The 26,111-nt window shown below is 38.7% G+C and overlaps 1 protein-coding gene across 9 annotated transcripts in view; it reads right to left on the bottom strand.

The window, feature by feature from the left end:
- ptprt (protein tyrosine phosphatase receptor type T) overlaps positions 1 to 26,111 on the bottom strand; it is a 555,785-nt gene that overhangs the window by 14,320 nt on the left and 515,354 nt on the right. For all 9 annotated transcript variants that reach the window (XM_061932272.1, XM_061932263.1, XM_061932264.1 and 6 more), the window contains 4 exons: positions 20,936 to 21,085; positions 17,933 to 18,106; positions 17,689 to 17,820; positions 13,773 to 13,898 (listed from right to left, as the gene is read on the bottom strand). In XM_061932272.1, the coding sequence (XP_061788256.1) occupies positions 13,773 to 13,898; positions 17,689 to 17,820; positions 17,933 to 18,106; positions 20,936 to 21,085 (582 nt within the window). The remainder of the gene's footprint in view (positions 1 to 13,772; positions 13,899 to 17,688; positions 17,821 to 17,932; positions 18,107 to 20,935; positions 21,086 to 26,111) is intronic.

Here is a 26,111-nt window from a genome sequence, read left to right as displayed (position 1 = left end):
AGCTGGCAAGCTACGGAGTTTGACGCCAATATATTTCTTGTAAAGTGTATAAAAACGAATATGGAAGCTGGACAAATAAGATGCCAAAAATCCACCACTTTCATGTGGTATTAGACAGAAAGAAGGAACTTTTCTTCTCCTCCATTTGAAAACGTGGACGTTATCATCACTACTGTCTGATTACAATCAACGCAAGTCATCAGAATCAGGTAATACACCAACTTATATTCTAGTCTTCATGAAAGAAAGGAATCTATATGTTAAACATGCATGTATATTCATTAAAACACCTTTAACATGTAAACAAAACAGCAAAATAAATACATATAAATAATAAACTGTATATATCTATGTATATGTATGTATGTATGTATGTGTATATATATATATATATATATATATATATACATATATATATATACAATATATATATATATATATATATATATATATATATATATATATATATATATATATATATATATATATATATATATTTATGATATGAGTGTGTATGTTACTCATCAGTTACTCAGTACTTGAGTAGTTTTTTCACAACATACTTTTTACTTTTACTCAAGTAAATATTTGGGTGACTACTCCTTACTTTTACTTGAGTAATAAATCTCTAAAGTAACAGTACTCTTACTTGAGTACAATTTCTGGCTACTCTACCCACCTCTGGGTTTTCGGCTGTACAATTCGTTCAAATCGCGGAAAGGATAATTGTTTCTTCAGAGTTCCTCCAGAGGTTATCACGAGGGCGGAAAAGTGCAAGATTTGTGGAAACGACGACCAGAAAAGTAGCACACACTCCAGTCCAGTGGAGCAGAGTCGAAGCATGCATGAGTTTGCAGTGATCACTTTGTTAAAGGTCTGTTTGATATACTTTTAATGTTTATTATTTCCCAATGTAAGTATTATCTTGATATTATTCGTATTTTTGCTACGAGTGTTTCGTAAAGCGCCAACTTAGAATGTCTAAATAAAAGAAAGCTAACGTGAACAAAACCTAAAAGCTTTTGCCCTAGGCAGCGATCATAAATGAAGCTTTCACCACATACACAATGTTGACATTTATCGTTATATTTTCGGTCCTTCTTTCGGCGAAACCAGAGGACCTCTCTGCAGAAACCATGAAACAACGCAAGGACTTCAGCAACATCAGGGAAGTCTTTGCCGAGAAAAAAAACATTTTGCGGATTCACCTATGATCACTGCAAGGTGAGAGTCCTCCACAAAGGGAAGATACACCTATTCCTATCTCCAAAGTGAACTTCCAAATTAGTCAAAACACTGTGGTGAGAGCCCGGTGCCACTACAACAAAGTCTTTATTTATTATTAAAGTGTATTTATTTGTTACGGTTTAAATAATACGAATACTAAGGGTTAATAGTATGTGCAATTTTACAACGTGTGGGGACGCACTTCTATCCACCTTTTTTGAGGGGGAGGTTGGGTTGTCATAGTTGTAGCTAGTCCTCGATTAGGTGGATCAGCACCAGCCCAACGGTTAACTCTGAGTAAGGGGGGCTTTAAGTGTCAAATGTATGTTTTTTGTGTGTATATGTCCAATTATTTGTTACATTACTCCACACTCCACAAAGCAATGGTCTATGTAAAGGATAGCTTTTGTCTCATTAATAATACTTAATGGAGAATAGGAAAACTCCTAATTTTAAAAATATTCAGGTGACTAGTTGGAATGTTAGGGGGCTAGTCCATCTTAGATGAGCTCGGGCAGAGCAAAGCCGGCAGCGTTTCTGGGTGTTGTTGATAAATGGCTTTTACTTTGCATAGTAGAGTTTTAACTTGCACTTACAGATGTAACGGCAAATTGAAGCAGGTTATAAACAAGAGTTAAATGTCTTAAATCAAAGATAGTGTTTTAACAAGAATCATACTTCACACCCTCAGACAATAAACAGGTCCAAAATCGTTGACCTGGCCTGGTGATACATGCATTGTACAACAATTATGCTAGGGGCGTTATTATTTTGATTCATAAAGATATACCGTTTCAAGTGACCAAAACAATACAAGTAATTGTTCATCTCAGCCTAATTTCACTGAAACTGAATTTAGTAAGCATATATGAACCAAATGAGGATAATCCTAAATTTTTTAAAGATTTTTTTTCTTACTTTGTCTACATTACACGGAAGTTGTTGTCATGGCGTGGACTATGGCGACGCAAATTACTGGGGGGATTGTTTTCCCAAGATGCAAAACGACTTGACTGGACACGACGTGAAGGTAAAGACATATTTTAATTTTACTATAAAAAGGAACAAACAAAAGGCACGCACAAGGCGGAGATACAAACGTGGCTATGACAACAAAAAACTAGCACAAAGGCAAAACTATGGACATGAAACAAATGAACACTTACTGTGACAAGAACTATGGCATGGACTATGATATCAAGGGTATCATCCGGTAACAAGGGTAGCATGGGTATCAGAGGTAATGTCGCCAGGCTGACCAACAGAAAAGGACAGGCTTAAATAATAGTGACATGATTGGCAACAGGTGCGTGAGTCCAAATGAATCAGGTGAAAACTAATGGGTTGCTATGGTGACAAAAACAATGGAGCGTAAACAGAAACTAAAAGACTCCAAAAACCAAACAGAACATAGCCAAACAAAACATGATCAAAAGACATGACAGTTGTATTGTTGGATGATACTTTAATCGCACTCTAGATCCACAGTTGGTTCGCTCTACGGGCATCGACACTACCTAGGCTCAAACTAGAAAATTAATCAAACAATGCATAGCTGATTTTAAATTGGTTGAGATATGGAGGGAGCATAATCCAAGTAATAAAGAATATTCTTGTCACTCGGCTGTGTTTTAGGTCTCGCTCTCGCATTGATTATTTCCTTGTGCCCTGTACTTTGCAGTGGTTTGTTGGGGGAGCAGCACCAGCAAAAGGGACTTTAACCGGATTGACAAACTGATCCGGAAAGCCGGCCAAACTATTAGCACTCAGTTGGAGGCCCACCCACTCCACCAGACAATTGAGGGACAGCGGAGCTCATACTCTAACAGGCTTCTTCATCTTCATTCCCACAGTGTTCGATTCAAGAACTCCTTCAAGAACGTATATTTTCTGCTGGATCTACTCTCTATTTTATGCTGCCCTTTTTTTTGCTGCAGCTGTTATATATACTGTAATATTGCACATAGCGATTTGTTATATTTTGTATATATTATATACAAATATAATATAATATAATAATATAATATATCACTATATATTATATGCTGTATATGTAATATGGACATATTACATATACAGTATGTTATATTTTATATTGCTACTATGGTACATTTTTAGTCTACTTTATACCTGTATTATCCTTTCCATCCTTTGTAACTGAGCTACTGTGTGGAACAATTTCCCTTGTGGCTCAATAAAGTTTGTCTAAGTCTAAGTATCACAAGAGCTTGTATTCAAACTTAAAGCATGCTGGTATGATGTCATAGGGATTAGTGATCACGCTGCTATCTCACTAATAATGCATATCGAGAAATGTTTTCATACACCGCCAAATTGGCGCTTATGTGTGAGTTGGCTACAAAACCCAGGCTTTGTTAACCACGTAGGGAATACAGTTGATACTTACTTTGAATTCAACACAAATGAAACCAACACAAGTATAAGATCAGAGGCATTTAAAGCGTGCATTAGAGGGGAACTAATTAGCTATACAAGTATGAAATCAAAGGAAAAAAGAAAATAAAGGAAACTTTAGAAAGGTAAATTAAAGACTTGGAAATAAACCTTAATGCGAACTATGACTCTGTTAAAGAAAAAGAAAGACCTACTGCTACTAAGAACCAAATATAACACACTGTCAGCTGACAAAGTAGCACTTGTTGGTCTTTTGTGGTTGAGGCAGACTTATTACGATCAAGTAGAGAAAGCTGGAAAACTGCTATCTTGTCAAATTAAAAAGATGCAATTGGAAAGACCAATTGCATTAGGACCTCACACGGTGACACAACTAGGATCTACTGGAAATAAATGACAGCATTAAAGAGTATTACCAATTGTAATATAAATCAGAACCATCTAAAACAATAGACGAACAAAACAAATTTCTTGATCTATATCAATTTCAAACATTAACACACGATAAAAAAAATGGAATTATATCGTGATTTAACTATTGAACAAATCTCAGAAGCAATTCAAAGCAATAAGAGCGGTAAGGTGCTTGGACCAGACGGTTTACCCACTGAATGTTATAAAAAGTTCAAAGACAAGTTACTTGCTCCAATGTTAGATATGTTTAATGGATCGTTTCAAAATGAAACCCTCTCGAACTCATTCCTATTGGCAATTATAACATTGATTTTAAAGCAAGGCAAACCCTCTACAGAACATTCTTCCTTTCAACCCATACGTTTAATGGGGTGTGACACTAAAATAATGTGCAAATTGTTAGCAAAAATGCACAACTTACGGAAAAAGGCCAAATTTCATTGTATTACTTAGCTTTGGTATCTTATCGTGATGAATCTTCTACTGACAAATTAGAGGCATTGAAGGGGACGGCGTGGCGCATTTGGGAGAGTGGCAGTGCCAGCAACCTTGAGGGTTCCAGGTTTGATCCCCAGCTTCTACCAACCTAGTCACGTCCGTTGTGTCCTTGAACAAGACACCTCTACCTCGCTCTTGATGGGTCGTGGTTAAGGCCTCGCATGGCAGCTCCCACTATCAGTGTGTGAATGTGTGTGTGAAAGTGTGTGTGAATGGGGAAATAGTGTCAAAGCGCTTGGAGTACCTTGAAGGTAGAAAAGCGCTATACAAGTATAACCCATTTACCATTTACCATTTAACTCAGACTTTGTGGAAAATGTGTTGGAAGAGGATTGGAATAGAGCATGTCTTAAGTTAAAGTTAAAGTTAAGTTAAAGTACCAATGATTGTCACACACACACTAGGTGTGGTGAAATTTGTCCTCTGCATTTGACCCAACCCCTTGTTCACCTCCTGGGAGTTGAGGGCAGCAGTGGGCAGCAGCGGTGCCGCGCCCGGGAATCATTTTTGGTGATTTTTAACCCCCAATTCCAACCCTTGATGCTGAGTGCCAAGCAGGGAGGTAATGGTTCCCATGTTTATAATCTTTGATATGACTCGGCTGGGGTTTGAACTCACAACCTACCGATCTCAGGGCGGACACTCTAACCACAAGGCCACTGAGTAGGTCAAGGCCCAGAAACAAACAATTAACACAAGAATGAGAATATTACAATACAAGTAGTTGATGAGGACTTACATAACACATGTTAAGTTGAATAGCTTGTCTCCTGATAATTCAGACACCTGTACTTAATGTGTAAAAGAACAAGATACTTTGTTTCACTGTGTTTAGACAGGCCCTAAATGACAAAGATATTGGACAGAAATGGGCCGGATCATGTCCAACATTTTCAGAGTAAATGTACCTCAGCAAGCAAAACTTTTTGCCTAGGAGATCTACCCGAAATATGTTGTAGTTTGTGCCAGGGAATTCACCTTGATTGTGTTCGAAATGATCATTCACGCGTTCATTTCCTCTCGCATTGACTATTGCAATTCTCTCTTCACTCTCTTCAACAAGTCAACTTAAAACTGTACAAAATACGGCTGCCAGACTTTTGACCGGTGCACCCAGAACAGCCCATATCACCCCCGTTTTACCCAGTCTTCATTGGCTTCTAGTTAAATTCTGCATTGAGTTTAAGATTTTAGTCCTGACATTCCATGCGTTGCATGGTGGGACCCCTCAGTACATCACTGACTTTCTATGCCCCTACTCTTCAGGGCAGAACCTCCAGTCTTCAGGCCAGGGTCTTCTAAAGAGCCCAAAAACGTGTTTTAAAACCCGTAGAGACCTGGCATTCCAGGCTATAGCTCCCAGACTCTGGAACAATTTGCACCAGTCCCTCCGTGATCTTGACTGTGTTGAAACTTTTAAGAAACATTTTTGAAAACTTCTCTTTTTATTAAAGCTTTTAGTTAATGCACCTTGTAAGTATAATTTTGTATCCTTTTTATGATGTTGCCCCTGTTGTTTTAAATTCAATTGTTGTATTACTTTACATATATTTTGTAAAGCGCTTTGTGATTTTATCTGTGAAAAGCGCTTTATAAATAAAATGTACATACTTACTTACTTGATTGACTTTGGACTACTGTAGGCCAATAGATTGATTGCATTATTTTAGAAAAAAAATATGTACCATAAATACATCTACGAATAAAGAATGGCAAACTATGTCACATTGGAAAAACTGACTTACAATGTTGGAGGGAGGGCCATACTTGCCAACCTTGAGACCTCTGATTTCGGGAGGTTGGGGAGGAGGAGGAGGAGGGGGGGGGGAGTGGGGGGGTGGTTGGGTGCGTGGTTAAGAGGGGAGGAGTCAAGTAGTTCATTAATATATATATATATATATATATATATATATATATATATATATATATATATATATATATATATATATATATATATATATATAAGAACTTGACTTTCAGTGAATTCTAGCTTACATACACTACTGAAACACTCTTATAAACACTACTGAAACACTCTTATAAACACTACTGAAACACTCTTATAAACACTACTGAAACACTCTTATAAACACTACTGAAACATTCTTACATACACTACTGAAACACTCTTATAAACACTACTGAAACACTCTTACATACAATACTGAAACACTCTTATAAACACTACTGAAACACTCTTATTAACACTACTGAAACACTCTTATAAACACTACTGAAACACTCTTACATACACAACTGAAACACTCTTATAAACACTACTGAAACACTCTTACATACACTACTGAAACACTCTTATAAACACTACTGAAACACTCTTATAAACACTACTGAAATGTTTTTGTCTCACGCACACACACACACACACACACACACACACACACCTGGAATTGTTTTTCACTAGTATGTATAAACGGATTTCACCTGCGTGTGTGTGTACTTTTCACACGTGCGTGTGAGAGACAACAATTTCAGTAGTATGTGTGCAAAGATTTCAGTTATATGTATGAGCGCATTTTACCAGTGTGTATGCAAGCATTTTACCAGTGTGTGTAAGAGCATCTTACTAGTGTGTGTGAGCGATGTTGCATTCCGGTTCCGGTCACCAATAATCCCCGCCCCTTTTCAGACGTTTTTTTTTTTTTTTTTTTTTTTTTTAAAGCCAAGTTGTGGACAAATGTCTGCCGACAAGTAGCTTAACCGAGGCGGGAGCTCCACTTCATAATTTGAGGGCTTCAGCTGAGAATATAAGAACACTTTCAATGCAACAAGGGTCGGGCTGCCGCCGTGTGTCGCCCCTGCAGGACGCGGCACCTGAGCGGCCACACAGGTGCCTTTCTCCTCCCGACAGCCAAGCAGCCTGGAGCAAATGTTACCTTGCGAGTTTACACTGCACATATGCAACGTTTCAGTTCATGGACATCGAAGCAAGAGGAGGAAAAGGTAATTAGACATTATTTATTTCTAAATGATTGTTGAATCCCACGAAATGTAAGGCGACATGGCATTGTAGTGCGCTACAATGGTAACATGTCGAAATGTGAGTCACGTCGTGGTACGTCAGTAGCTAATCAAATACTAATGATAATGGATTACATTTATTTAGCGCTTTTCTATCGACTAGATAAGGGGTCCCGAAACTACGGCCCGCGGGCTGGTTACGGCCCGCCAAAGTCCAACATCCGGCCCGCTGGAAAAAAATATTTTGTATTATTATTTTCAATCTGTCTTTTCTAATCCATATTTTGGTGTCCCCTAGCCGCTCAGGCTAATCATATTGTCTAAAAATGCATTTCCCTGTATGACTTATATTGTCTTAGCTGTTTTCGTGTGATCTGATTGTTACATTCTTATTTCAGAGTCAACAAAGACGGAATAAACAACCTCTGGATTCATGGAACTTCTCTGCACACAAATATATTAATTGGAATATTCAATAAATTTCACATAGAAACATTGTGATTATTATTTTCAACAGTGTGTTGAAAACAACCTTTTTTGGCTCAGAAAGGTTCCTTATGTCTTATTATTCATTTGCTTTCAATACTTGTCGGTGTGTAATTCTAGACATAGATGTAAACATTAATGAGACAACAATGAACATTTTTCAACAAGTGAACCCACTTGAAAATGATGGCAACTATGGAATAGACATTTTCACTTCAATTCTGCACTTTATTCAGTGAACATGGGAATTATAAGGTTTGTTAAAATGTTTTCTTCACTTGTGCAGTGTATTCTGCAAATTAACATTTTGTTTAAACATTTTGTAAAAAATAAATAAATAAGGAACCTGTTATACAGACCTGTATGAAGTTGCCCACTTTATTATTGCAAATATCAAAATAACACTTCAGTGCCCCTACTGAAAATCTCCCGGGGCAACCATTCTACCGAATTTCTCCTGATTTTCACCCGGACAACAACATTAAGGGCGTGCCGTCATGGCACTGCTTTTAGCGGCCTCTACAACCTGTCGACGCATCCGCTTTTTCACCATACAAACAGCGTACCGGCCCAGACACATGTTGTACTGTATTTTTCGGATTATAAATCGCAGTTTTTTTCATAGTTTGGCCGGGGGTGCGACTTATACTCAGGAGCGACTTATGTGTGAAATTATTAACACATTACCGTAAAATATCAAATAATATTATTTATCTCATTCACGTAAGAGACTAGACTTATAAGATTTCATGGGATTTAGCGATTAGGAGTGACAGATTGTTTGGTAAACGTATAGCATGTTCTATATGTTATAGTTATTTGAATGACTCTTACCATAATATGTTACGTTAACATACCAGTTGGTTATTTATGCCTCATATAACGTACACTTATTCAGCCTGTTGTTCACTATTCTTTATTTATTTTAAATTGCCTTTCAAATGTCTATTCTTGCTGTTGGGTTTTATCAAATAAATGTCCCCCAAAAAATGCGACTTATACTCCAGTGCGACTTATATATGTTTTTTTCCTTCTTTATTATGCATTTTCGGCCGGTAAATGATAAATGGGTTATACTTGTATAGCGCTTTTCTACCTTCAAGGTACTCAAAGCGCTTTGACAGTATTTCCACATTAACCCATTCACACACACATTCACACACTGATAGTGGGAGCTGCCATGCAAGGTCCTAACCACGACCCATCAGGAGCAAGGGTGAAGTGTCTTGCTCAAGGACACAACGGACGTGACAAGGTTGATAGAAGGTGGGGATTGAACCAGGAACCCTCAGGTTGCTGGCACGGCCACTCTCCCAACTGCGCCACGCCGGTGCGACTTATACTCCGAAAAATACGGTTGTCCTGGGTTCAGTCCCGGGCTCGGGATCTTTTCTGTGTGGAGTTTGCATGTTCTCCCCGTGACTGCGTGGGTTCCCTCCGGGTATTTTGACGGCACATTTTATATTCTTGCCAAACTGTCTTTTAACATATACTTGTTTGGACAGCTAAAATGTAAACAAATACGCTGAACATATACCTTGTATGACACCTGGCTTAAGTTTATTGCACAAACCCCTTACCATTGCAAATATTAAAACAACACTGCCATTGGTTTGTGCTGTAAAAAAAAAAGTGTTTGTGCTGTTAAGTTTGTTGTTATTCCAAAATATATTTTCTGACTGGTGATGTCATCCAGCCCCCCCACCTCCTCAAAATCTTCCCAAACGTGTCCCAATTGTTTGTGCTGAATATTTTTTGGGTCCAAAATTATAGTTTAAGTTAATGTGTTAATATTTACACCTAGCCCCAAACCTAAATACAATAATCACAAACAAAAACATTGTGTATCACAAACGTTTGGGGAGATTTTCACAAAGTGTGTGTGATAATGGGGGCTGGATGACATTACTAGTCAGAACATGTATTTTAAAATAACTTCAAAACCTCAACGGTAGAAAGATAAATGTTCACAGCACAAACGTATCGCAGTGTTATTTTGATATTTGCAATAATAAAGTGGGCAACTTCATACAGTTCTGTATAAATGATAAATAAATAAATAATGGTAAATGGGTTGTACTTGTATAGCGCTTTTCTACCTTCAAGGTACTCAAAGCGCTTTGACACTACTTCCACATTTACCCATTCACACACACATTCACACACTGATGGAGGGAGCTGCCATGCAAGGCGCTAACCAGCACCCATCAGGAGCAAGGGTGAAGTGTCTTGCTCAGGACACAACGGACATGACGAGGTTGGTACTAGGTGGGGATTGAACCAGGGACCCTCGGGTTGTGCCCGGCCACTCTACCACTGCGCCACGCCGTCTATAACAGGTTCCTTATTTATTTATTTTTTACAAAATGTTTAAACAAAATGTTAATTTGCAGAATACACTGCACAAGTGAAGAAAACATTTTAACAAACCTTATAATTCCCTTGTTCACTGAATAAAGTGCAGAATTGAAGTGGAAATGTCTATTCCATAGTTGCCATCATTTTCAAGTGGGTTCACTTGTTGAAAAATGTTCATTGTTGTCTCATTAATGTTTACATCTATGTCTAGAATTACACACCGACAAGTATTGAAAGCATATGAATAATAAGACATAAGGAACCTTTCTGAGCCAAAAAAGGTTGTTTTCAACACACTGTTGAAAATAATAATCACAATGTTTCTATGTGAAATGTATTGAATATTCCAATTAATATATTTGTGTGCAGAGAAGTTCCATGAATCCAGAGGTTGTTTATTCCGTCTTTGTTGACTCTGGAATAAGAATGTAACAATCAGATCACACGAAAACAGCTAAGACAATATAAGTCATACAGGGAAATGCATTTTTAGACAATATGATTAGCCTGAGCGGCTAGGGGACACCAGAATATGGATTAGAAAAGACAGATTGAAAATAATAATACAAAATATTTTTTTCCAGCGGGCCGGATGCTGGACTTTGGCGGGCCGTAGTTTGGGGACCCCTTATCTAGTCGATAGAAAAGCGCTAAATAAATGTAATCCATTATCATTAGTATTTGATCAGCTACTGACGTACCACGACGTGACTCACATTTTGACATGTTACCATTGTAGCGCACTACAATGCCATGTCGCCTTACATTTCGTGGGATTCAACAATCATTTAGAAATAAATAATGTCTAATTACCTTTTCCTCCTCTTGCTTCGATGTCCATGAACTGAAACGTTGCATATGTGCAGTGTAAACTCGCAAGGTAACATTTGCTCCAGGCTGCTTGGCTGTCGGGAGGAGAAAGGCTGCACCTGTGTGGCCGCTCAGGTGCCGCGTCCTGCAGGGGCGACACACGGCGGCAGCCCGACCCTTGTTGCATTGAAAGTGTTCTTATATTCTCAGCTGAAGCCCTCAAATTATGAAGTGGAGCTCCCACCTCGGTTAAGCTACTTGTCGGCAGACATTTGTCCACAACTTGGCTTTAAAAAAAAAAAAAAAAAAAAAACATCTGAAAAGGGGCGGGGATTATTGGTGACCTGAACCGGAATGCAACATCGCTCACACACACTAGTAAGATCCTCTTACACACACTGGTAAGATGCTCTTACACACACTGGTAAAATGCTCTTACACACACTGGTAAGATGCTCCCATACACACTGGTAAGATGCGCTCATACATATAACTGAAATCTTTGCACACATACTACTGAAATTGTTGTCTCTCACACGCACGTGTAAAAAGCACACACACAAGCAGGTGAAATCCGTTTATACATACTAGTGAAAAATAATTCCAGGTGTGTGTGTGTGTGTGTGTGTGTGTGTGTGTGTGTGTGTGCGTGAGACAAAAACATTTCAGTAGTGTTTATAAGAGTGTTTCAGTAGTGTTTATAAGAGTGTTTCAGTAGTGTTTATAAGAGTGTATGTAAGAGTGTTTCAGTAGTGTTTATAAGAGTGTTTCAGTCGTGTATGTAAGAGTGTTTCAGTAGTGTTTATAAGAGTGTTTCAGTAGTGTATGTAAGAATGTTTCAGTAGTGTTTATAAGTGTTTCAGTAGTGTTTATAAGAGTGTTTCAGTAGTGTTTATAAGAGTGTTTCAGTAGTGTTTATAAGAGTGTTTCAGTAGTGTATGTAAGAGTGTTTCAGTAGTGTATGTAAGAGTGTTTCAGTAGTGTTTATAAGAGTGTTTCAGTCGTGTATGTAAGAGTGTTTCAGTAGTGTTTATAAGAGTGTTTTAGTAGTGTTTATAAGAGTGTTTCAGTAGTGTATGTAAGAGCATTTCAGTAGTGTTTATAAGAGTGTTTCAGTAGTGTATGTAAGAGTGTTTCAGTAGTGTTTATAAGAGTGTTTCAGTAGTGTATGTAAGAGCATTTCAGTAGTGTATGTAAGAGCATTTCAGTAGTGTTTATAAGAGTGTTTCAGTAGTGTTCATAAGAGTGTTTCAGTAGTGTATGTAAGAGCATTTCAGTAGTGTTTATAAGAGTGTTTCAGTAGTGTATGTAAGAGCATTTCAGTAGTGTTCATAAGAGTGTTTCAGTAGTGTGTATAAAAGAAAAACATTTCAGTTGTTTATGTGAGAGCATTTCAGTAGTGTATGTAAGAGCATTTCAGTAGTGTTTATAAGAGTGTTTCAGTAGTGTGTATAAAAGAAAACGATTTCAGTTGTTTGTGTGAGAGCATTTCAGTAGTGTATGTAAGAGGTAATTCTGAATAATGTCCCTAACGGCCCCTCATATGAAAAGAGGCTGTCGACACGTCACTCAGGTCCGTCTGGATTTCGGGAGATTTTCGGGAGAAAATATGTCCCGGGAGGTTTTCGGGAGAGGCGCTGAATTTCGGGAATCTACCGGAAAATCTGGGAGGGTTGGCAAGTATGGGGAGGGCAGAGGACTTTGAAGGTATGTGGAAACCTTTACTGGACTATATCAGGCAATGGGGTACAGAGCCACCTACATTATAATACAATGTGGATGTGTGTAATGTTCATTTTTATTTTATTTTATTTTGTTTCTTTCTTATTTTGTGTAGCTGACATTGATGTGTATGTCTTTTGTTATCTCCTTTTTTCACCAAAAATTGAAAATCAAAAAAGAAATTGTGGAAAAATAAAAGCGCTAAAAGACGGAAGAAAGGGAACCGCTGCTTCCTCAGTAAAAATGTCAAAGTGACGCCAGCGGCAGTCATCTTATTTCCTCCTTAATTACTTTGAGTGAAATGATTCATTTTGCACGTCGAAAAAGCTTGTTGTTCGCTCACTAAACGTCTTTTGTTATCCGGGAAACCTTTAATTCAATTTCACGGCACTTTTTGCTCGACTGGGCCCGAGGCATGTTGGCATCCGTCGGACTGAAATAGAAAAACTCTGCCGCCGCTGTCAGGCCGATTTTCCGTGGCGGGCTAAGACGAAGGCAGCACGTATCTTATGTTTCTCCCCTTCCCCGTGAGGAATGTTTGGAGCCTGTGGTTTTTATAACACCCTCCCCTCTCTGCACCTGATGGCTTGGCGGCCGGCTGGCTATGATTCCGACTATTTCACGCTCCGCTGGCGATGTGTGCGACCGGCGAGGTGCTGAATGTGGAGAGCGGGGGCGGCGGGTTGATGAGGCAACACTGGAGTCTGCCGACAACAGGGCGCCGCTAAAGTGCGAGCCTTATTGATTGAAAGGACAATGAGACGAGGAGGACGGAAGAGGACAGGGGGTCCTCCAGAGACTCACTTGGCCTAGTTTGATATGCTGTGTGACAAATATGTGTGGCGACCAACTGGGAGACGTACCCTGGCCATGTTGCAGATCCTGAAGATGCGATTGATGATGTCATCGTCGATGTCTGCTGAGATGAATTCCACCTGAATGGGACCATAACAACACGAGCTTTTCTCCGGCCAGTACTGCATACACAACTAAAAGAGAAGGAGGAGGTGGAGGAGGAGTACAATAATGTTAGTCACATTTACTGCTGACTTTATGGATTTTTTTTTTTTTTTTGACACGTTCTGATGATTTATTTAGTGCAAAGTGCTCGCTGGCATGAATTGCATTCGAGAGGAGAAAGGCCTGGTGCAGGGCATAGAAGTCGTAAAAGTTCAGATAATACGTTGTTTTACTCAAATCAGGAATGTATAACATTAGCTACACCCCCTTGCAAAAATGGTTCATTCCTTCTATAGCAGGGGGTCGCGAACAGGTTTTATTCGGCCCGCGAGATGAGTTTGCTAAGTATGAAAATGAGACCAAATTTTTGAATGAAAGAAACCGCTGTTCTAAATGTGTCCACCAGATGTCACAGTAGCAATTATTTGAATCTTTGTAGATGATGCATCATCAGTACATCAGTCAAGGAAAATGATCAAACTACACAAATAACATCCTGTAATTTGATTTTGATATTTTTTTTTTATCTTGATAAATTGAAAATCAACCCCAATGAGTTGACTGATGAACATTATCACATCATTTATTCAGAAAGTATAAACACTGACAAATAAAGATAGAATACTACTAACTGCAACATGTTAGTGTAAAAAAAACCAACAACAACATTATGATTTGTACATTTTCATAACGTGCTTGTTCTATTTTTAAACAAAGAAAACAATCTGCAGTTGTCTTTATTTTTAAGTTATCGTGCCGTGATTTTACCAGTCTGGCCCACTTGGGAGTAGATTTTTCTCCATGTGGCCCCCGATCTAAAATGAGTTAGACACCCCTGTTCTATAGCAACAAATTAGGCATGGACCATGTCAGTGTTCACTCATTACGTCGTCAAAGCTCACATTCATGTATTAACTCACAGCTCCCACATTTGGGAACCAGGATGAGGTGATAGAAGAAAGGCAAAAACATAATAAATAAGTTTGTGGCAACATCGAGCAAAGTCTTGATTAACCCCGGATTTCCACTGGATGCGTAACAGCTGCGGAACGCTGTCACCACGACAAAGGACTCTTTCCCTTCCCATTCAAGTCAATGTGTCGATTTCTACCGCCACTGAACCCGCTGCAGTGTTGTAAAGCATCCCCGCGCTAAATTAACTCAAAACTTCTATATTCGCCTGATGGAGCAACACAAAAAATTAGTTTAGCTCAAATCTGTTTGTGTGGGACAGGAAGTCATGCACAAACACAACATATATTGTCCAGTTTTCCTTTTAAAATAAAATACTCAATTTTCAAGGCGAATGCAATTTTACACTTTGAAACGTCCTAATGGGTGAAGACAGACCTGAAGTCGAACTTGTCAAAGGCTCTTTGACACAAATGGATGAGGACATACTGATTCTGGAGGTCCAAAATCATAGAATCATATTACAGGCATATCCTGGACAGCTATTTCGAGGCCTGTGTCAAATACCAGCGGATACGGGGACCGGGAAAGCCGGGGAGTGAGTGTGTGTGTATGTGTATGTGTGTGTGTGTGTGTGTGTGTATGTGTGTGTGTGCATGTAGGGTAGGGTAGGTCTTTATTGTCATTGCACAAGTACAATGAAACTTTGTTTTCAGCACAAACCCGTTCAAGATTAGACAAACAAACAGTGTACAGGGACACAGAACAGGAACGCTGACGGGTCGCCACAAGGCGCCCCGCCCCATAAAAGATGGGAAAAAGGTCAACGCTGGGGGAGGATGAGTAACAAATACAATCTAGACTGGGCTCCTAAAGGGGCCCAGTCTGGAGTGGGAAAAAAACTCCATAGCAAAGCACATATTGCAACATCTCGAGACTAGCAACAGAGGGGAGGTAGTGGGAGCCACGGTGCCGGGCTGCAGCTCTTCAGGTGCTGCCCAGCCGTCCATCACCCCTAAAGGATTCGCATCAAGGGCGTTGGGCGAGGGGTGGGGTATGTGTGTGTGGCGTATATTTTTTGTAGGTGCATGTGTGTGTGTAAGCCTGCCGCGTGTCTTTGTTCCGCGGCCTTGGTGTTGTGCAGCCGATAGTCAGTCCAAAGTCAACAACGACAGGTGTGTGTCCATGAGAGACAAAAAGGGAGATGGTTGTGTCATCGCCGCATTGTCCTTCGAAGCCAGGGAAACCAACCAAGTTAGAATGTTTTTTATGTGAGTGAAAATATGCTGAAATATGTGAAAAGAATGCTTTTCACTGTTAATTGGCTATGGCTGGTCCTCAAATTCATTCTGCAGGGCAGATGGTCTGATGTTATCCAAATCACAAAGTGTCCACAGTTTTTTCCGCATTCTCCAATCATTTGTGGCAGCTTTGGGGTGTGTGTGTAGGTGTGTTTGTGCAACGCTCTCCAGGGTTGATGTGACAGTTGTGTTGTTGTTTACTACAAATAGAAAAATAAAGTAGTTGTTCTGCAAGGCAAAACTGTCGTCTTTTCCACGAGTCAAGTCAAGTCAGTGCCATCACAGACGCCCGCCTTTTGGTATTGATGCTTGGCAAAGCTTGCGACATTCCGCAATGTTGCCATTTAGCTGCATTTACGTATCTCAAATGGCAGGACCAAGTTGATTTGCTTCTGCTCCTCTGGTAGGACAGAATAAACGGTTTGTGGGTCACTTTACTACAACTTCCCTTGTTATGTGATTCGCAAGATCTCGTAAAAGTACGTGCTACTTCGCTGGAATGCGGAGCTGCAACGATGCGCATCAGAACGGGGATTGTCGGACGGTGGAGACGTTCCGTGGTGGCGGCGTTCGCAATCCGGGGTTTGTTTCACTTTTGCATCACATAGCATATAATTGTGGTGCTTTCAAGGAACCTTGATTAAAGTTCAAAACAGCAGTATCACTAGGTTTTAAAGACCGGGGAGGCTTAACCCACAGGACATGCACCAAAATAATAATTATAAAAATCATAATAAATTTTAGGGATGTCCGATAATGGCTTTTTGCCGATATCCGATATTCCGATATTGTCCAACTCTTTAATTACCGATACCGATATCAACCGATACCAATATCAACCGATATATACAGTCGTGGAATTAACACATTATTATGCCTAATTTGGACAACCAGGTATGGTGAAGATAAGGTACTTTTAGAAAAAAGTAATACAATATAATAAGATCAATAAATTAAAAACATTTTCTTGAATAAAAAAGAAAGTAAAACAATATAAAAACAGTTACATAGAAACTAGAAATTAATGAAAATTAGTCAAATTAACTGTTAAAGGTTAGTACTATTAGTGGACCAGCAGCACGCACAATCATGTGTGCTTATGGACTGTATCCCTTGCAGACTGTATTGATATATATTGATACATAATGTAGGAACCAGAATATTAATAACAGAAAGAAACAACCCTTTTGTGTGAATGAGTGTGAATGGGTGGAGGGAGTTTTTTTTGGGTTGGTGCACTAATTGTAAGTGTATCTTGTGTTTTTTATGTTGATTTAATAAAAAAACCCAAAAAAAACCGATACCGATAATAAAAAAAACGATACCGATAATTTGCGATATTACATTTTAATGCATTTATCGGTCGATAATATCGGCAGGCCGATATTATCAGACATCTCTAATGAATATATATTATTATGATCCACTATTAAAAATCCTACATTAATCAGACTATACACTATAGAGTAAAAGGAAACTTGACATATTTATAATCCTATTTAAGTGAATCATGACAGGTTGAATGATTATACAAATTCACATTCAAAAGAAATGTTTGCCTCGAGCAAGCGTAGCCATGGCCTTGTTTCACGATGCGTTGGCGTACCTGTGTGGCGTCCATTTCGTTGAGCATGACGATGGACGAGCAGTTGTAGTCAAACACCAGCCTCCAGAAGTCGCCCATTGTGTTTGGCAAAGGATGTTGGGTAACGATGAATGCTGCCGGCTGTTTGTGGCTCTGGGGGAGTCAAGATGGAATGCGTGAGTAAGCGTTCACACAAGCACACACACACACAAACCCACACACATATACATACACCTTCACACAAGCAAGCTGCGTCAATCCTTACGTCCATCAAAGCGGCGTTGATGTAGTTGGAGCTCTCGCCGTCCACAGAAATGAGGAAAGGCAGGCAGCGGTCTGCAGAGAGAACGTCCATGCTGCGATTCTTGTCGTGGTTCCTAGGTAGCAGACCGACACTGCAGTCCTCTGGACGCACTCTAGGGGTCACTATATTTAGAGTCTGGTGAAAATAAAAATACTTTCTTACAATGAACAGAGCAGAAAATACAAGGTGTCCATCAAGTCTGCACATACAATATACAGTCGTCTCTCGCCGCATCAGGCTTCAAAGTTTGCGGTTTTGCAGATTTTGTTTTTTAAAGCATATTTGTATGTTTTTTGGACGGCCTAAATTAAGCATTTTAAGGCAAAAAGTGGGTAAATGAAATAAAAATATCAATACTTCAGTGGTTTTGGCTACTAGAGTAGATGAGACTAAACCAATCAGATCCCACTGTTCAGTAGCATGGTCACTGATTGGCTCAGCCTCAAGCAGCATTATGGAATAAATGAGTGTAAAGGTGACTATGTGGGTGTTATTTCATGTCTAGTGGGCTCTCAAAATGTTAAAAAAAAAACTTATTTAGAAGGTTGTGAAAACGTTTTTTTTTACTTTAACTATGAAAATATTTGATTTATAATGAATTATTCCTACTTAACAGAAATTAATTTACCATGGTCAGGCAATAAACAAGGGTTTTACTGTTTACATACAATATAGATAAATTATACACCCCCAAAAAACATTGATGTATGCATTAATTGATTACTTAATCATTTAAATTAATTAATAAAATATTAAACATAATTACAACTAAATAATAAAACATATATATACAAAAATATACAATGATAATGTATAACTTTATATGTATAATGATATAACTGTAATTAAATCAATTCAAACAGAACATATGTATTTATTATTTCATGTACTTAAATAATATGTATCACCATTTTTAAAAAGGAATATGATTAGTTTAATATATATTTATGCATAATATATATATATATATATATATATATATATATATATATATATATATATATATATATATGTATATATATATATATATATATATATATATATATATATATATGTATACATACATACATATATATACATGTGTATATATATATATATATATACATATTTATACTGTGTGTGTATATATATATATACATGCATTAGTGTTGTCCCGGTACCAATATTTTACCAAAATGTATTTTGATACTTTTCAGTACTTTTCTAAATAAAGGGGAACACAAGAAATTGCATTACTGGCTATATTTTAACAAACATTCTTACAGTACATTAATCATATGTTTATTATTGCAAGTTTGTCCTTAAATAAAATAGGGAACTTAGAAGACAACATGTCTTTTGTAGTAAGTAAACAAACAAAGGCTCCTAATTTAGCTGCTGACGTATGCAGTAACATATTGTATCATTTATCATTCTATTATTTTGTCAAAATTATTAAGGACAAGTGGTAGAAAACTGATTATTACCGGTAATCTACTTGTTCATTTACTGTTAATATCTGCTTACTTTCTCTTTTAACATGTTCTATCTACACTTCTGTTAACATGTAATAATCATGTATTCTTCTGTTGTTTGATACTTTACATTAGTTTTGGATGATACCACAAATTTGGGTATCAATCCGATACCAAGTCGATACAGGATCATATATTGGTCATGTTCAAAGTCCTCATGTGTCCAGGGACGTATTTCCTGAGTTTATAAACATAATATAAAAAAAAAAAAACGAAAATAGATTTTGTGATGCTCAAAAATACCGACGTAATCATAGTAGTATTGACTAGATACGCTCCTGTACTTGGTATCATTACTATTCCTCGTCCTCAATGGATGATACTTGTGAGAAACTTACTTTATAGGTCGCCATGGAGGCAAGGATTAGTGATTTAGAAGTAGCTACAACACTGCCCACTGTAGGTGGACTTTAGCCGCTAGCTAACTAGCCATGTCTTAAAGCACCTCTTCCTGAGGGTGTTTCAGTGTTATAACTTCACCTATATCTTTACTTTTTAAGCCAAAATGCGTCCATTCTCCCTTTTCTGTCTACACACTGCTTGTAAGTACTCCGTGACTGTGCGTTGCCGAACATGCTCGTCTACTCGAAAACCAACAATGACACGAAGTGACGACGGCGGGGGCCGGGGGTGGTGTACCGGTTATTTTTAGAAGTGGTACAGTACCGAATATGATCCATTAGTATCTCGTTACTATACCAATACAGGTATACCGTACAATATATATATATATATATATATATATATATATATATCCATCCATCCATCCATTTTCTACCGCTTATTCCCTTTGGGGTCGCGGGGGGCGCTGGAGCCTATCTCAGCTACAATCGGGCGGAAGGCGGGGTACACCCTGGACAAGTCGCCACCTCATCGCAGGGCCAACACAGATAGACAGACAACATTCACACTCACATCCACACACTAGGGCCAATTTAGTGTTGCCAATCAACCTATCCCCAGGTGCATGTCTTTGGAAGTGGGAGGAAGCCGGAGTACCCGGAGGGAACCCACGCAGTCACGGGGAGGACATGCAAACTCCACACAGAAAGATCCCGAGCCCGGGATTGAACCCAAGACTACTCAGGACCTTCGTATTGTGAGGCAGATGCACTAACCCATATATATATATATATATATATATATATATATATATATATATATATATATATATATATATATATATATATATATATATATGTATATTCCTACACTATGTATAACAGATACTCAAAGAACTCCCCCTACAGGTCTGAGAAGGAAAAAACTCTCAACCCAAAAGTGGAGTGGTTGACCAAAAATAGGCAAAGGAATGTGCTGTACATGTTGAACACAAACATGAATGACGTCTGAGTCGGTCCAAAACAATTGCATATGTGATGCAAAGTTGTCATGCCAACGAGAGCGATGCTCTTTTCCTTCTTCCAAGTCAATGACCTTAGGACCTCACCTGGAACTCATCTTTGATCTGGCTGGAGTTGGTCTGAGGGTCCAGTCTGCTGATGTTGTAGTAGATGGCTCGGAAGTCACACACGGGGATAGCCGTGTTGCCGCACAGACACGCCTCCAAGATGGCGTCGTGGACGAACACGTACTGTTCCTGCAAAACAGAAGAAAAGCAAATAAACAATCCAAGTAGATACCGTTACTTCCTATGCTGTTAGTCAAACAGCTTTTTCAAATGCCTGACTGGGCAGTTATGACTGAGCCCTATAAGTTCTGTGTCCATGTAATATGTCACATGGACACATGTTTTTTTATTTATTTTATACACCAACACCAGGCAGCACGGTGGCAGAGGGGTTAGTGCATCTGCCTCACAATACGAAGGTCCTGAGTAGTGAGTTCAATCCCAGGCTCGGGATCTTTCTGTGTGGAGTTTGCATGTTCTCCCCGTGACTGCGTGGGTTCCCTCCGGGTACTCCGGCTTCCTCCCACCTCCAAAGACATGCACCTGGGGATAGGTTGATTGGCAACACTAAATTGGCCCTAGTGTGTGAATGTGAGTGTGAATGTTGTCTGTCTATCTGTGTTGGCCCTGCGATGAGGTGGCGACTTGTCCAGGGTGTACCCCGCCTTCCGCCCGATTGTAGCTGAGATAGGCGCCAGCGCCCCCCGCGACCCCAAAGTGAATAAGCGGTAGAAAATGGATGGATGGATGGACACCAACACCATCAGAAGCAGTGAAAAGTTTGTCTTTCCGAACACGCCGCTTGTTTGTCATTATTTGCTCCCCTTGCAGACTGAATAAAAAAAAAGGGCCGGTGCAGTGTTTCTGTGCTCGGGATCAAGAGCTCTCTTTGTGCTCAAGAACTAGCGTGCCGCGTCGAGCAAAGCACACGCAGCATGTTAATGTCGCCGCCATCCTGGACCACATCGCACACACGCATCTGTTGTTCTAAGTTTGCCGCCTCGAATATTGATTGTGGCCCCGTGCACAGAGGGGAGGGTTTTACAAATGATTTCCCCCCTGGTTAATTTCTGCACTTGTACACACACACACACACACACACACACACACACACACACACACACACACACACACACACACACACACACACACACACACACTCCTGCACTTCCTCCGCCTTTTAAGAGATGAATTGATGTGAGCTGTTTAGACTAGGATTAGAGGCGCATCCAGCAATGGCACAAATGACTCCCAAAGCTTAAAACTCATCACTCGTTATCTGTTGGACACTCAATGGAACGTTCTGGAGGTGAAATCAAGGGTTCCAATTATTGATTGACACCAAGTGCCAAAGCCATGGATTAGCTCAGTTTATGCTTACACAGAAAGCTTGTGTAGAAAATCATATGCCCGCGTTTGAAGACAATCTATCACAGACGTTTTGACAGTTTTAAGTTTCTCCTTAGGCCACACCTTGCCTCGTTAAACAGAAGATACGCTTACGTCCAATAAACACGCATCTTCATATAGCTTGGACTTGAAAATTCATCCTAAATATTCACTTGACGCATCATTGTGATAAACAGTCAGTCCCTCCGGGATTTCGCAATAGCGAAAATTCACGCAAGTTTAATCCATTTCCCGCAACTTAGGCACGGCTCCGCAACTTTACCTGCTCAGTGGCCTTGTGTTTAGAGTGTCCGCCCTGAGATTGGTAGGTCGTGAGTTCAAAACCCCGGCCGAGTCATACCAAAGACTATAAAAATGGGACCCATTACCTCCCTGCTTGACACTCAACATCAAGGGTTGGAATTGGGGGTTAAACCACCAAAAAGTATTCCCGAGCACGGCCACCGCTGCTGCTCACCGCTCCCCTCACCTCCCAGGGGGTGGAACAAGGGGTTGGGTCAAACGCAGAGAGTAATTTCATCACAGTGGTACTTTAACTTTAACTTTTAACTTTGTTCAAAGTCCGTAACTTTCTTTAATATTCTGGCCGATCAGCGTCATTTTGGCAAAACAAACTTGTCTCTGAGTGCTGCTCAGGCGTCAACTGTCTAATCCAAACGTATGATTGTTTCAAGCATGGTGGGCGGTAAACTTTCTAAATTTAAATCATTTTATTTGACTCCAAAGTCTAACAGAATGCTCCCCCGAGTGACCTGGACCCCCTGATGCCTTATTTAAAACCAACAGTCACAAATCTTGTTTTTTAAGTTAAACAATGATTTTAAATTGGAACAGCAGGTTAACTCCGTTGTAAGATCTAGTTTTTATCATCTAAGACTTTTCGCACAAATTAAATCAATTTTATCTTTTAATGACTTTGAGCGGGTAATCCATGCTTTTATGTCATCACATTTGGATTACTGCAACTCCCTCTACGTTGGAATGAACCAAGTCTCAATCACTCGATTGCAGTTAGTCCAAAATGCTGCTGCTCGCCTTTTAACTGGCACTAAAAAACATGAACACATTACCCCCATTTTAGCATGCCTTCACTGGCTCCCAGTTCATTTTAGAATTCATTTTAAAATACTTTTGCTTGTTTTTAAATCTCTTAGCGGATTAGCGCCACAATATATGTCAGACCTTTTAAAAATGTACAACCCCACATGGTCTCTGAGGTCAACTGATCAGTTTCTTCTTGTCGTCCCAAAAACCTGATTAAAATCCAGAGGTGATCGAGCACTTTCTGCTGTGGCTCCAAAACTTTGGAACAAAATCCCTCTTGCTTTTCGAACGGCTCCCTCTTTAATGAGTTTTAAATCACGTCTTAAAACATATTTTTACTCTTTGGCTTTTAAACAAGCATGAGAGTTGTGTGATTTTAGTATATTTTATTTTCTCTGATGTATTTTATGTATTTATTCTTTTTATAGTTAAATGTTTTATATTACTGACTCTTCTCGCATGTATGTTTTAACTTCTGTGCAGCACTTTGTGAAACTTCTATTGTTTTTTTAAATGTGTTATATAAATTAAGTGGATTGGACTGGATTGGTTTCTTGTGTAGACAAAGCAGGACAATGTGTAACGATATAACAACTCTTTATTGCTCAAACGTTACAATTGTCGTCCTCACGGGTAACGTAAACCCGCTCCCTGTTCCGGTTTAAGCCTCCATTTGCAATGCTGACCTAGCAAAGATGCTGCATTTACATGTAGGAGAAGTTGAAGTGTGATGATAATCTCTCATTGTTTCTCATTTAAATAAAAAATAGTGCTATAGATAACTCTTATTAGTCCACAAAGGCTCCTAACGCGCAGATCTAAATTAATGTTTAAGATGGAAAAACACTTTTTAAGTTAAAACATACACAGAGAATGTCTGCAACTTGAGGACGACAGAGCAGACAGTGGACAATAACAAAGCCTTTGGTGATATATATTTCTATAATTGTAATGAATTATGACTAATATTAGTTAAAATGTATTAAAACAGTACAGTAATTTGACAATGAGATCTGAGTAGGTGCTATTAATGGCATCTAGTGTCTACTTTTAGGTCTATGTGGAATAAAATGAGAAAAACATCAACATTTTGTTGAATTCCAATGTTTTTTTTTCTGTTAATGTTACAAGGAACATCTCAAACATTGCTAACAAATTCATAAAACCACAAGTTGATTCATTGTTGTTGAAAAAAATAAAAGCCTTTAAACATCTCAACTTTTGAGGCAACCTTCTGAATAAGCTGATGTGGGCATTTTAAGCTGCGGTAATCACAAAAAATATTCAAAGTTCTGGAGGGACTGAACAATGTAGTCATGCATTTCATCTCTTAGCCTTAATGTGTAATTTGTTCGGGTGTATGATAACTATCAGATTGATATTAGTAATTATGGCATCACACCAATAAATCTGATTAGATAAAAATATAGCTAAGAAATATAGGCTCCTTCAAATGCTCTCAATTTATATTTAAAAGCATGTAAGGATTTAAAAGCATTTAAGCATTTAAAATAAAATAAAACATAGCTCAAATGAGGCAAGCTTACCCACACTGTGCATGACTGTCAACATTTCAAAATATATCCCGGAAATATGCATAAAATGTACAGTGTGTTCCAGGAAAATGTGTAATAATAAGGGATTTTCATTTTAATCACAAATCTATGAAAAAAAAACCTAAGCAAAAAACAAGTCCCTGATGGCACTTGAACTCATGTCCTTGCATTTCAAAAGAGAGTCTATAACCCTTTGGCATCAACTCCAACACACTCCAACATCTTAATATTTGGCTTCCTATTCAGGAACCCTGTCATATTGTCATATGCATTGTACATATGTATATACATATGTATACATATATATATATATATATATATATATATATATATATATATATATATATATATATATATATATACCGTATTTTTCGGATTATAAGTCGCAGTCTTTTTCATAGTTTGGCCGTGGGTGCGACATATACTCCGGAGCGACTTATGTGTGAAATTATTATATATAAATTATATGGCAGCAATCGTCACACACACGTCAGCAATCGTCACTCACACGTCAACCAATAAGAATTCGGCGGGGGAGGGTCATGGCAGAAGTGCATTGTGGGTCATGGGATGCTAACTGCTATATGCTATATGCTATATGCTACTGCCGTAGCTATTAAAATGGATCACATCAATATTGGCGGTAACTTATAAAAACTGAGAAGGGCTGAACTAAAATGGCACCGAAAAGGAAATCATATACTGCAGATTGCAAGCTGGACGTAGTGAAATATGCAGCAAAGAACGGCGATCGAGCATCAGAAAGAGAGGACATACCCGAGGCGACACCGGGGAGGAAGATTTCATGGGATTTAGCGATCGGGAGTGACATATTGTTTGGTAAACATATAGCATGTTCTATATGTTATAGTTATTTGAATGACTCTTACCATAATTTGTTACGTTAACATACCAGGCACGTTCTCAGTTGGTTATTTGTGCCTCATATAACGTACACTTATTCAGCCTGTTGTTCACTATTCTTTATTTATTTTAAATTGCCTTTCAAATGTCTATTCTTGGTGTTGGATTTTGTCAAATAAATTTCCCCCAAAAATGCGACGTATACTCCAGTGCGACGTATATATGTTTTTTTCCTTCTTTATTGTGCATTTTCGGCCGGTGCGACATATACTCCGGAGCGACTTATAGTCCGAAAAATACGGTATATATATATATATACAGGTAAAAGCCAGTAAATTAGA

The sequence above is a fragment of the Nerophis lumbriciformis genome, linkage group LG38 (genome assembly GCF_033978685.3).
Source record: "Nerophis lumbriciformis linkage group LG38, RoL_Nlum_v2.1, whole genome shotgun sequence".
NCBI classification, from domain to species: Eukaryota; Metazoa; Chordata; class Actinopteri; order Syngnathiformes; family Syngnathidae; genus Nerophis; species Nerophis lumbriciformis.
This window is presented reverse-complemented; position numbering and strand designations above follow the sequence as displayed.